Source organism: Mobula birostris, chromosome 9, assembly GCF_030028105.1.
Source record: "Mobula birostris isolate sMobBir1 chromosome 9, sMobBir1.hap1, whole genome shotgun sequence".
Taxonomy (NCBI): domain Eukaryota; kingdom Metazoa; phylum Chordata; class Chondrichthyes; order Myliobatiformes; family Myliobatidae; genus Mobula; species Mobula birostris.
The window spans coordinates 15,936,367-15,950,838 of record NC_092378.1 but is presented as its reverse complement, the minus strand read 5'-3'; the positions used below and the strand labels follow the sequence as shown (position 1 = coordinate 15,950,838).

The following is a 14,472-nucleotide window of genomic DNA, read 5'->3' as shown; positions in this document are numbered from 1 at the left end:
AATAAAGAATGTAATAGGTCAGATCAAAAGGGATAGGATCACAACTGCAACCTCAAAACCATACAAACAGTTATGTCAGTCAATATGGATACCCATAATCATTGTATTACTGCCAATTAAGCAGATTTAGAACTTCAGCAATGATATAAATGCTTTAAAATTATCTTTATCCAGGATAAAACAGCCAAACATTTGAAAATTTTATTTAAGTAGTTGTTATAATGCCTGAAATAATGACACAGAAGCACAAAATACATTCATATAACCTACGAATTCAGGTTGGTTCGATAGATGTAGAATTTCAAAAACCGGTTCCTTGCCAAGTTGGTATCTGCCAAAATGTATATGTTAGTCAGGCATTTCAACTTGATACAGCACTTTCCTTGTAAAATTTATTTTACATGGTTACCATGAACTAGCAGTTAAATATCAGCATTCTAAATAAATCACATAAGAAAAAGAATTTCAGTACGTATATTGTATACATTTCCCTGATGTTATATGTACCTATTGAAACCTATTGAGAAATATTTACATACTGCCTTACGTGTGAAAGATATGTTTGAGTCATTTTGTGCCTAAATCAACAAATCATCTGTACAGAAGGTGTAGCAAAGGTGATTTCATTCAAATATGTCAAATGCAATATAAAATACTGAATTATTGGGAAATTTGTTCCAAACTAAGAATTTAACATTTTTAACATTTTTTGAAATATAAACATAAGAAAAAATGTTAAAATGTTAATGTTAAAAAATGTTAAATTTTTTGTGTGGAATACCAACATTCACAGTCACACAACTTATGCTTAAAGAACTTTAAACTTTGCTTCAGACTGGAAGCATTCATTACAATTTATTCAAATCCAGTTGTACTTGAAATTAATTTTTTAATGAAATCTTGCAACCTGGTGCTCTAGTTTCATCACACACCCCCTTAAATGGCCACTGCAAATTGCCCTTGCTGTGTAGATGAGTGGTAGAAACTTGGGAGAGTTGATGTGAATGTGGGGAGAATAGAGTGTGTGATATCACAGACTTAGTGGGATGAGCGGCCTGTTTCTATGCTCAATGACTCTTAAGGCCTGTCTAATAAGAAATGAGAGTCTAATTCATGAACTATGAACGCTGAGTTAGTTCTTGCACCAATTAAAAACAAATTTTTGGACAGGCAGTTTTGGGATGCCTCTTGAATGGGGAGAAAGCACCTCCAGCCGGTATTATTAAGAATAAAATTTTTAAGAATGATTAAAGTGGGGAATGGCCCAAGCATGGTCCCACATAACTTCTATCACAAGCATGAAGAATTGAGAGACCATTATGTTCAAAATCAGAGCAAAACTGTGTGTTAACTTGGACCAACAGATCATGGCTTAAAAGGGAAGTTCTCAGCTAAATGAAAAGTTACATATTCATTGAAACTTTCCGGTCTTCCACCTTTCTGACAGTCTCTTGGGATTAAGATTGATTTGCTTCCACAATGGTTCTGTGTGGATAAGTCCTTTGTATGATTCACAGTCCCTGCTACTGAAAGGACAGATGCATTTTGACAGGACAGTCAAGTGGACTGGCCAAATTCTTGCTCACTCTTATGGCTGCTTGTCCTCAACTTCCATGACTTCCCATTGTAAGGCACTTCTTAGGATGTATTACTAGGCTAACAGTACAGAGCAGGGGAAGCATGTTTAGAACTGCCTGTTCAGGTGAATGTTATGGGAATTGTCTATAAAACAATTATCAAATTTTTATATAGGAATCTTTCTTTTTATGAAGTGCATTAAATTTATTGTTCAGAATGTTATAGAGTAAACACTGTCTTTGGAGAGGATTTCCACATGTTTTGATTTTTTAAATTTGTATTTATTTATATATTTATTGAGATCAGCATGGAATAGGCCCTCCTGGGCCTTCGAGCTGCAACTCCCAGCAATCCACTGATTCAACCCTAATCATGGGACAATTTACAATGACAAATTAACCTAGCAACTGACAAGTCTTTGGACTGTGGAAGGAAACTGGAGCACCGAAGGTCACGGGGAGAATGTACGCACTTTGTACAGGCAGTGGTGGGAATTGAACCTAGGTCACCTGTACCGTAAAGTGTTGTGCTAACCACTACACTACCGTGCCACTCCTACCTTTCGACTGGAAAGTGACTTCCATAGGGTGTAGCTTGGAGTCGGAGAATAAACAGGGAGAGGACAATGAACACTAGCATCTCTTCATCAGTTCCTCGTCACTGTACCTTCTGCAGTCTCCCCTCCCAATCCCATCTTTGTTAAATAAACTCTCCTGCAGTTACCTGCCAATGTACAGACATCAGCTGAAAAACTGACAAACTTCTAGATTGCCTCTCGCTAAGATGGCGTTCTGCATGGGATTGGAGTAGGACACGTCATGGTTATTTTCGGAACTTCGTCACCATGAGAACTATATAGTTCAACCGTACGTTTTGCTGAGGGACTTTTACACCATATTAAATCTCGCGGCTGAGGGAATTGTAAATGCTGTGGTTCGTCGTTGGGCTGAAACGTGTGGTTTTCCCTCTGACAAAATTGATTAGAATGCGTATTTGCATTTGCATTCATGTCCCTATCCCTGCCGAATCCTTGCTCCACTGTGCCATAGTAACATAATCGCTCCAATCTCTGCTGTGTTGCAGTCTGCAATCCCAGATTGCAGACATTTCCACGACAATGATTAGAAGGTTGATGGCAATGTTGTCTTAGCTTCCTGTACTGCTTCTGATCGTAACCGAACTTTGTACAAAACTCTGTGGATTCCTCAGGGACTGAGCATACAAAATCTTGTGCGGTTTGGTTTAATGATCGATGGAGTGGTTCAAGTCTAGTTCGTAAACAAGCTTTCATGCTTCTGTCTAAAGTCTGATTTACACAAGGAGCACTCCACTGCTCTCCAGTCTTGGGGAGATGTACAGTTGTTGTTTGAGAATGAGCACGCCAGTCAAGTGACTTCTTCAGCGAAGACTTTAAAGGTTGCTTCTGATTATGGTGTCCCACACCACACTTCAAGAGCACTCGAGTGTTGGCGCATATGCTGGCCCCCCTCTCTTGCAAAATCTGATTCAGGTCAAAAGTGTGCTCTTCACTTCCACCATCTTCACTCGCACCAGAACTAACTTTGGAATCTTTATCAGAGTATTTGCTGACTGCACTGCAGCAAGCTGTTTTCCCAGATATTTTATTTGAACGTGACTTCACAGATGATTTGCTTAAACTGGTTACTACAGAGGAGCTTGCTTTAATCTGTTGATGTTTACTGACAGGCTCTTTAATTACTTGTTTCATTTTTCCTTCATATCTCTCACAATTTGGAGTCACAGGAAAGAAATTGTGACCGTCTGGGTTCTGGAAAGTCGTTTTAGATATTAACTCTGCAGCTGGATCATCTCTTTTCTCCCCATTGACATTTTCTAAATTGTGAACACAGTTATCATCAAAGCACAACATGTCCGAGCCCGTAGGTACATTACAGTTTGCAGCCGGACTTACAGGTCTGTGCTTGAGCTCCAAGTCCAAGGTAAATCCATTTGCACAGCAGTCTTGTTCCAGTTCAGTCCTTCAAAATGTAAAAACACTTTAAGGATACATTTTAAATATTTACAAGAAGTATTATTTATACTGGAGATGATTTTACATTTTGCTTTCTCCATATAAAATAGTGAACACTTTGTTTTCAATCTATTCATTCATGGAACAGCATTTATTAACCTTAATGTGTCAGGCAAGTCTGAATTAACCAGGCTGGCATGTGGCTAGAGCACGAGTTCCCAACATGGGCTCCATGGATCCCTCAATTACTGGCAAGGCTCCATGATATAAAAAAGGTTGGGAACCCTTGGTCTAGAGTTACATATAGGCCAAATGAAAAAAGGGAATAATTAGTGGTCCAGATTCCAATCTAGTAGCTTATTGGCTGCCATTACTTAAATTAGTCATTTCACTTCAGATTTATTTAATTAATTTATTTTAAAATCACCTGTTTGCAATCCCCAGGACTAAGTCATGACTCCCTGACAATAGGTATGCCTGCCCTGTAATCACTGTGTAGGGCTCTCAGTATACTAGGTGGACTGTTAACTGTTAATCGCTTATTACCAAAATGGCTTCTCTGAAGTGTTATATTAAAATGACTTCTTGTACTGTTAACTGCTGAGCAAGGGGTTCTCTGTAACTGCAATGTTTGGGTTATACAGGGAGATAATGGAAACTGTATTCATTTGTTAGCCAATGGAAGTCACGTTCTGTTATCTTGTATATGTGTGCTGAGTTGAGCAGCACGGGCTTTTTCGGGAGGCGAGCTGAGAGGACGGACATGTAAGGAATGGATGGCGGTTCCAGGGCAGCAGACACTGGACCTTGGGGGTTCAGAGGGCGGCCGGAGTCTCAGAAGGACGTTGTGAATGGAATCGGAGGCGTGAGCTCCAACATATTAAAATATTATGTGCACAAGACTGATAAATTACTTATGTGGCGCCTTTTCTTGTAGTTGTTTCTACTAACCCAACACCAAAAATTTGCTATAAAGTATAATTTTTTACTCGCACTTTGTATATTGTTTCATATTTGTGTTGTGGCTGATCATTGGGCGACTAACACCTTATCCGCACCAAAGCAATTGCATTGTTTGGCAGGGTGACGGTTATTCACCCTAGGCAGTGGGGGGGGGGGGTCAGTGGGGCAAAGACCCTTACAACTGCGCCCTTCAACCTCTTCGGTAATCAGCACACAAACAGCCATTTTAGATGCTGATTTTCCCCCTGCACTCCTTTGTGTATCTTTTTCTCTTAGTGAAAGAATAAAAACATTTCAGGTATCAGAAAGTGCTGGAAATACTTAGCACGGCAGGCGGTATCTGTGGAGAAAGAAACGATCAATGTTTCAGGTTAGGTATCCTTTGTCAGAACAGAAGAGGGGACAAAGGAAGCCTGAGGAAGGAGATCTGACATTTTCTGTTTTTTTAAATATTTCCTGCACTCGCAGATGTTTAAAATTCTCAATGAAGTATTCAATAGTGGGAAGCTGAGGCAGGTGGCAAACTGTCCCCAAGATGGCAAGGTTGATAGGTCATCTCCAGAAAAATTTGGACTGCAGAGGGAGAGATTTATTTGGTCCCCACACTTCATAATGAAGATTGTAAGAACAATGTAGGAAAGGAAATGAGGGAAGGTCGATTATACAGACAGGCTTTTAAAATCAAAATCAGGCTTGAACTGCAGAAAAGTTAAAACATGGAAGAGCGTTTACAAAATAATTAAGCTGGCCCCATTTTATGGTGAATTCTTTCCTTTCAGGTATTGATCCAGCTCCCCAGTGATTGTCACAGTTGGGTCTGTCCCCACCACTAACCCTAACAGTGCACTCCAAGTCCTAACCACGTGCTGTGTAAAGACAAATACTTTTCTGTGACTTGACTCCTTCACTCTGTTCTTTTGTTTTTACCTCTTCTACCATTGGAACAAGCTTCTCCACATTTATTCAGTTTTGACCTTCATGATTTGGAGAAATGTAGATATTTCAGAGGGTGATAATGGGGCAGAAAACAGAGATTGTATTAAATGTTTATTTTTAAAATGAGATATTGCTTAACAGAGAGTCAAAATAGTCATACTGGCTTAGTGTAATGAGTGAACGAAATTTGATACAGGCAGTACAATTTTGGATCATCTCCAGATTCTTCATCATCATATATGCCATGTCGTATGATGTAGACAATCATGGTCCTATGGCAATTTTTTTTTTTGCCGACGTGGTTTGCCATTGCATTCTTCTGGGCAGTGTCTTTATAAGATGGGTGACCTGGCGTCAGTGGTCGCATAATCAGGACTTGTGATATACACCGACTGCTCATACAACCATCCACCACCTGCTCCCATGGCTTCAAGTGACCCTGATTGGAGGATGAACAGGTGTTACACCTTGCCCACGGGTGACCTGCAGGTTAGCGGAGTGAAGGAGCGCCTTACACCTCCTTTGGTAGAGATGTATCTCCACTCCACCACCTATCTCCAGTTTAAGGATGCTGAAATGAGGAATACCAACCAGGTGTGCACTGGAACAACCAAGAATTAAACTCCTCCTCCTGTCCCATGATCCTCTCATACCCCTTTTGCCAATCACCTGTCCAGCTCTTGGCTCCAACCCTCCCCCTCCTGTCCTATCATTTTGGATCTCCCCCTCACCCTCCCACTTTCAAATCTCTTAATAGCTCTTCCTTCATTTAGTCCTGACGAAGGGTCTCGGCCTGAAACATTGACTGTACCTCTTCCTGGAGATGCTGCCTGGCCTGCTGCGTTCACCAGCAACTTTGATGTGTGTTGCAAGAATTAAGCTAGCAGCGGTATTATAAGAACTTTGGCAGAGCCAAAGTGAGGGGAATCGAAGTATGGGGAGGATCTGGAAATGAGTAGCTTAGCAGAGATGTGTGTGTGTGGATCCTGAGAAGCTCCCTCCGGATACACTGTGACATCAAGACAGTCAGCCTCAGGCATTTGCCAAGGAGAATCATGGAGCTGATGACAAGGTTTATGCAGGACATTGACTTCGCTTTTCCAATTTTAGATGATGGAAAATATCTACTCATCCAGTAATGAAGGTAAGCCAATCTAAATGACAACTTAGAGACAGAAACACAAGGAAATCTGCAGACGCTGGAAATTCAAGTAACACACACAAAATGCTGGTGAACGCAGCATTTTGTGTGTGTTACTTAGAGACAGAAGAAGGGTTGAGAATGGTGATGGTGAACTTGTGCATGTGTGGAAATTGATACAATCGTTCCTGATAATGATATTGAGTGGCCAGCATTTTGGGGAGGGAGATAAATATAGATCACAGCAGTCTCCAGAGGAAACTGGCAATTCTCTGGCTTTAGCTGGAATCAAGTAACTGTAGCTGCCAGATGGTGGATTGGTGTTGGAGGTCAGCGTGGTCTACTGTACATTCTGAGTAGCAACTATCATCAAAAATATCAAAATTCTAATATATGCTTATAGATCAATCAATTCACTGAGTGAGTCCGTCAGCAACTAACTGTGCTACAAACGCTAAATCTTTGAGCAATGATTTCAAATTGGCGCCATGATAGCATTGTGGTTAGCAGGACACTATTGCAGCTCGGGGCGTCAGAGTTTGGAGTTCGATTCCGACGTCGTCTGTAAGGAGTTTGCACATCCTTGCCATAGAGTATATGGGTGCTCCAGTTTCCTCCCACACTCCAAAGGTGTGCAGGCTAGTAGGTTAATTGGTCATTGTAAATCATCCCATGATGATGCTAGGTTTAATTGGGAGGTCGCTGGGTGGCGCGGCTCAAAGGACATTCTGAGTCGGATTTCAATAAATAAATCAAAATAACACAGGCAGTGTGTTGTGTTCAATATTTCATATTCTTTGAGATATAGATCTAATCTCTTCAGGCAAAAGATGCTTCTTGGAGCTTCTGAAGTTATAAATACTGTCTTTGAGTTTGGGTTACTGGTGAGCACTATCAATCAAGAATAGGAAGTGAAATGAGAAAGCTTAACACACCGAATAACCTTTTATAAGTTTGATTAATAAAGCAAGAACTCATTTCTAACATCCCTTAGCCTTTTATGTTGGTTTTCCATTTTGACAGTGTGTGCTGTCGAAAGGAGGAAAATACGAGAAATATTGAGAGATACAGAAAGGAATAATGAAAGGAAAAGTAGATTCAAGTTGTAGTAATGGAAGAGCAAATAAAAAATCATAATAATCTAACAACTTGTAGGACTTTGTTTACTTTTTCCAATTGGCTTTTAAGTATTTAGTCTGTAGTTAATGTTTACTCTGGTTAGTTTTTCAGTTCTGCTCTGTGGACTATGGTGCCTGGGAACAGTGGTGTCCTTCTGCTGCGCCTAATGGCCCAGATCATGCTCATTTTCAGTCAGCAGCTCTGTAGAGCTCCACTGAATTATATCCTTGGGTGAGTAAGTGCATTCCTTGCAACAGTGCGACAACACAGAAGAAGCTGCTTCTGGCTTTCCAATTACAAAAGCAGACATGAACGAGCTTTGATAACCATGACAGTCATGACAGCGAGGCTGGACTTTGATGTATCCTGCAGGACCACACTGGAAGAGAAGAGGTGGAGAGGGTCAGTACACTTAAAACTCCTGGGTGTTACTATTTCAGAGGACCTGGCCTGGAACCTGCACGTCAATGTAATTGCAAAGAAAGCACGCAGCGCCTCTACTTTCTTAGGGGTCTGCGGAGATTCAGCATGACATCAAAAATGTCTATAGATGTGTATTGGAGAGTGTATTGCCTGGCTGCATCACAGCAATGTACGGGAACACCAATGCCTTTGAACGGAAAATCCTACAAAAGGTAGTGGATTCAGTCCAGGGCATCACAGGTAAAGCCCTCCCAACCATTGAACACATCTACCCGAAACAGGAGGAAAGCAGTGTCCATCGTGGTAGATCTTCACCACGCAGGACATGCTCTTTTCTCATTGCTGCCTTCAGGTAGAAGGTACAAGAGCCTCAGGACTCACACCACCAGGTTTAAGAACAGCTACTATCCCTCAACCATCAGGCTCTTGAACAAAAGGGAATAAGTACACTCACTTGCCCCATCATTGAAATGTTCCAACAACCAATGATCTCACTTTAAGGACTTTTTATTTCATGTTCTCATTCTTTATTGCTATTTATTTATATCTGTATTTGCACAGTTTGTTGTCTTCTGCACTCTGGTTGATCTTTCTTTGAATCTTGTTATAGTTACTATTCTATAGAGTTGCTGTAGGAAAAAGAATATCGGGGTCGTATGTGGGTGACATACATGTACTTGGATAACAAAATTTACTTTGAACTTTGATACAAAAGGATTGTCTAGCCACGGGGATCAAATGGGTAGGTAGGCGAGCTGATTCAGCACAAATCATGCTGTTGTCGAAAGGAGTTCTGCAAAGAGGAGTAACGGTGTATTGCAACAACAGTGAATGCATCAATCATGATTGGAATTCAGTAACCATACATTTATTACAAATTGAAAATGGGTTCACATCAAGTGTGTCAGCAACCAAAACTATACTCAAGAACCTTTTCTCGCACAGTTATAGCATCTCATCAACGTGGTACAAGGTGATGCTACTTAATAGGAAGAATGAGAAGGAATAATATAGAATAAAGGATATTGTTCTACAATGAGTGCAGAAGCAGAGGGACCAGGGATATGGGTGCACAAGCATCGAATGTGGCAGGGTAGGTTGATAAAGCAGCTGATAAGGGACACACAATTCTGAACTTAAATCAACAAAGAAACAGAGTATACATCATGGAAGTCATGCTAAACCTTTATAAAACAGTGATTCAGCCTCAAGGGAAATATAGTGTTCAACTCTAGTTGCCTCTGTCTGAAAAAACTGTGAAGATATTACAAAGGGTCCAGAGAAAATATTCAAGAATAGTTCCTGGGGTGATGTTATACGGATAGATTCCAGGCTAGGACTGCCTTCTTTAGAGAAGCATGAGAGAAGATTGAATAAAAATACATAAACTGGCGAGAGGCAGGGACTGAGTAGATAATGGAAGGCTCCCCACTAGCGGATGGTCTTGGACTAGAGATCACAGGTAAACAATATAAAAATGAATTAAATTCAGAGTGCAATAAAGAGAATTTTTTTTTTTAAAAAGAATTCAGTGTGTGGTTAGAATCAGGAATCCACTGCTTGTAAAGTGGGTGAGGAAGGTTCCATTGAGGCTTTGAAAAGAATATATATTTATGGAACTAGTGAACTGCTCTAGGAGAGAGATGATTATGGACTCCTGCCCTAAAAGCATTCAATGATTTCCAATGGAAAAGCAGAGCTATTGTTACATGACCATGCTATGGTATTAATGGATTAAAGTGGAGAACAACATTAGAATTAATGGCTTTTCTTAACACTGAAGTGGAGCCCTCTGATACATTAAAATGGAAATACATTGTAACAGCAACTTCACTTCACCTGGTATTTCCTTTCTCTGCAAGTGAAGTTGCCGAAGGTCTTTGCTGCCTATTAACAGCTTTTCTCACAAAGCTTTTTGTCCACTTCATTCTTGCAACAGAGTCTGATGAGCTATTTGCAATGTTAGCACTTTTTACACTCTTCACATTTAAACTCCTGCCACCATCCACTGCGTACCCAAGTCCTCCCTGGAACCTTGCTGCCATCTTTGTTCTTGCCTGCTTTGTTAAAAAAGAGTGAAGCTTGAGCAAGGTTGTAATAACAGAATAAAAGACAAGCTTATAAATAAAGCAAGTGATTTGACTTTGCAAAATATGACACTTGTAGGAGCAGCAACCCCAATATTAAATCTGGGAATTAAAAGCTTCTCTGTGTAGCAATGAGAGCAAGTAGCATATAGTTCTAGTTCGGATCTGATTAGTGTTAAGATCCTTACCCTTGGTAACTTTCCGGTATTTGCATGGAGAAGATGAATAAGTGGTGTAATTAAAGTGGTCAAGATGATAAGGTAGATGGAGGAAAATTACATCCTCCAGTGTGACAGTCTTGAACAAAGGGGTGCAATGTTCAAATCTGAGCTCAGACATCAGTGAAATTAAGAGCTAGTGAAATCTAGACCAGTCTCCCACATGAGATCATTAAAGCCAGATCAATGAAATATATTACAACAGAATTTGTTCACAGAGAATATTAAGAGGTCATAAAGTTAAAGCAAGAATAGACAAATTCCACTAAGAACCCGAAAAGGCTTGGAAGCTAATGGGAGCTACCATCAGGCAGGTGGTACACAGAAATCTTATGTCCCACACAACTAGATTCTTCCTTTCAACCTTTCTATTCTTGAAGCAATAGGCAAAACCCTAATCACCACAGATTCGCAACACTATGACTACTTTGCAATAAAATTGACTTTTTTTATTCTAATTGTGGTGTTTCTTCTAAAAATTGTGTACAATTTGTTTTTTTTTATTGTGACTGCTGCTTCTATAGTGCTACGTGCCTCCAATGTTACTGCAAGTACTTTTTTCATTGCATCCGTGCATACATGTACTTCTGAACATGAAATAAACTTGGCTTTAAATAAGCTAGCTTGCTTTGTTTCAAGGAATCTGAGAACCTGAATGAGGCAGCTCAGTGTATCACATCTACAATGGCTGCTTTGAAAGAACTATCCAATTGCAGTGCCATTCCCGTGCTATTTCCTCCTAGCCTAGCAAATGTATTGCAATGGATTTCAAAATTCTCATTAGTATTCGGGGGGGGGGGGGGTCACAGTCCATTATTCATTGTACTTCACTAGCTCCTTTACATTCTTGCCCCCCTAAACAATAATTTGTTACCCAACAGGCAGCTGAACAATTATCATTGGTTTTACACACCAGCCAAAGTTGAGGTTCATAACTGATGGGGCGACAGCTTATTTAAAGTAACTTGGCATAAAAGAACGTTGGGACTGCAAGTACAGCAATGCATGAGCAAGCCAAAATTCCAACAGTTCAGATGAGTGGGTAATTGTAAATAATCTACCTTTTTTAAAAATGATGTATTAAAGTAACATCCAGATGTTTCCTCTACAGTGTTATGTGCAGTGTGGGAATAATCCAAATTCCACTGTGATTTTTATTTAATCTCAAAACAGGGTGTAAAATTGCAATTACCAGAAACAAGATCAAAATACGGGTTATGGCCAGAAAATCAAAGGACTTGTCACCCTTCTCAAATTGCAGCCTTTTCTTCCTTTAAATATTATTTTGCCAAGAAAAGCAAGAACAGAGGACTTTACAGAATTCCCGAGATTTTAGTAAGGAGTAGGATTAGAGGGCAACGTATACAAGCCAACTGGTAAAGAGCTGGGAGAAAAACTGCAAAACACAAGACCATTGGAAATGGCAAATAGAAAAAGATGATATGAGAACCACTCAGCAATTCACAAAGAGAAACATCAAAAATGGACAAGAACGATTTTAGAGACTGCGGGGAGGGTGGAAAGAACAGAATCCCCAGCAGTGTGCAAACCAATGTTTTCTGCTCTATTGATACTTCCCACACCAATGCATTAAGCTGTCTTTCTTTTTTCTTGCCCATGGTTTCCTCTCTACTGATCGGTCAGGGCTCTTCACCTGCACTTCCTCTACCTCCTGCACTTCCACTCTCGTTCATTCTCCACCCAACAGACAAGCATAGAGGATCCCCTATCCTCACTTTCAATCTCACCATTACAATATTAATCTTCTACAAAATTTAACTACAAATGTGTTCCCCTTTCCTGTCAACATTCCAAACGGATTCCTCCTTCTTGTGATGCCCGATCCATTCTTCCACTTCCACCAACACTCCCCTTCTCACAGCTGATTCCCATGTAAACACAGGAAGCACTACATCTGCCCTTTTACGTGTCACTTCCTTTACTACCATGCGGAGGTCAAGTCCTTCCAAGTGAGGCAGCAATTCACCTGCACTTCTTCCTTTTTAGCATATTAGCTTCAATGCCCTTGACATTGCCCTCACTCTAATGGAGACACCAAACACAGCTTGGGGACTACTTTGCAGAGTACCCATGTTCACTCCCCAGGGGTGGCCCCAAGTTTCCAATTCCCTTTCACTTTAATCGTCCATCCCACTCTGATCCGTATGCTTGCCCTCCTACTTTGCTCTGACAACGCTCAATGGAAAGTTGACAAGTGATGCCTCAACTTTTATCATGGTGGTCTGCAGTGCTCAAGACTTAGTATTCAGATAATCAACACTTGGCACCACAGGGGTGTAGCTAGTCAAGGTGCTATTACACATCTGCGGTGAACCAGTTTCAATCCCGCCCTTCGCGTGGAGCTTGGTCATTCTCCTCATCACCACGTAGGTTTCTTCCGAGTGCTTTCCTTCCACATCCCATAATGTGGAGTACAGGAGGGAGACTTACATTTTGGCTGAGCAGTGTCATAACAACAATCTCTCACTCAATGTCAGCAAGACCAAGGAAGTGACTGTAGACGTTAGGAGAGGGAAATTGGGGGTCCATGAGTCAGTCCTCATCGGAGGATCAGAGGTGGAGAGGGTCAGCAACTTTAAATTCCTGGGTGTCACTATTTCAGAGGATCAGTCCTGGACCCAGCATGCAGGTGTAATTGCAAAGAAAGCACAGCAGTGCCTCTACTTCCTTAGTAGTCTGCAGAGATTCAGCATGACTTCAAAAACTTTGACAAACTTCTATAGATGTGCAGTGGAATATGTACTGACTGGCTACATCACAGCCTGGTATGGAAACACCAGTGCCTTTGAACGGAAAGGTAGTGGACTCAGCACAGTATATCATGGGTAAAGCCCTCCCAACCATTGAGCACATCTACATGAAATGCCATCGTAGGAAAGCAGCATCCTCCATCAGCGATCCCACCACCCAAGCCGTGCTCTTTTCTCATTGCTGCCATCAGGTAGAAGGTACAAGAGCCTCAGGACTCACACCACCAGGTTCAAGAACAGTTACTACCCCTCAACCATCAGACTCTTCAACAAAAGGGAATAACTACACTCACTTGCCCCATCATTGAGATGTTTCCCACAAACAATGATCTCACTTTAAGGACACTTTATCTCATGTTCTCGTTATTTATTGCTATTTATTTATATTTGCATTTGCACAGTTTGTTGTCTTCTGCACTCTGGTTGGTCTTTCATTAATTCTGTTACAGTTACTATTCTGTAGATTTGCTGAGTATGCCCACAGGAAAATGAATCTCAGAGTTGCATATGGTGACATACATGTACTCTAATAGTAAAACCTACTTTGAACTTTGCAGGTTAGTGTGATAATTAAACACTGTAAACTCTCCTAGTCTGTGGTGAGTGATAGAATCTGGAGGAAGTTTGCAGAGAATTAAGTGGGATGAGGGTAGATGGGTGCTTGACGGTCAGCACAGACTCAACAGATTGAAAGACTTTCTGATCTGATGGCGCACTACATTTTTTGGAGCTATTGCAGATTATTCTGCATTGTTGGAAAGTGTATGGTCATGCATTTTGGTGGAAGAAATAAATGGGCAGACTATTATCTAGATGGGGAGAGAATTCAAAATGCAGAGATGCAAAGGGACTTGGGAGTCCTTGTGCAGGATACCTGAAAGGTTGAGTCAGTTGTGAAGAAGGCAAATGCAATGTTGGCATTCATTTTTAGAGGTATAGAATATAAGAGCAGGGATGTGATGTTGAGGCTCTATAAGGCATTTGTGAGACCACAGTTAGAGTATTGTGTGCAGTTTTGGGCTCCTTATTTTAGAAAGGATGTACTGACGTTGGAGAGGGTTCAAAGAAGATTCACGAGAATGACTCCAGGAATGAACAGGTTACCGTATGAGGAACGTCTGTCAGTTCTTGGGCTGTATTCCCTGGAGTTCAGGAGAATGAGGGGGTATCTCAAAGAAACATTCCAAATGTTTAAAGGCCTGAACAGATTAGATGTGGCAAAGTTATTTCCCATGGTAGGGGA

At 40.8% G+C, this 14,472-nt stretch overlaps 1 protein-coding gene across 8 annotated transcripts in view; it reads right to left on the bottom strand.

The window, feature by feature from the left end:
* Window positions 1-217: 217 nt before the first annotated feature.
* Window positions 218-14,472, bottom strand: part of LOC140202552 (uncharacterized) — a 29,876-nt gene continuing 15,621 nt past the window's right edge. For 6 of the 8 annotated variants that reach the window (XM_072267530.1, XM_072267529.1, XM_072267532.1 and 3 more), the window contains 2 exons: window positions 9,993-10,213; window positions 243-3,578 (listed from right to left, as the gene is read on the bottom strand). In XM_072267530.1, coding sequence (XP_072123631.1) covers window positions 2,357-3,578; window positions 9,993-10,213 — 1,443 coding nt within the window. In that variant the 3' untranslated portion in view covers window positions 243-2,356. Of the gene's footprint in view, window positions 3,579-9,992; window positions 10,214-14,472 lie in introns of all 8 variants that reach the window. The other 2 variants (XM_072267536.1, XM_072267533.1) reach the window with 2 other exon arrangements.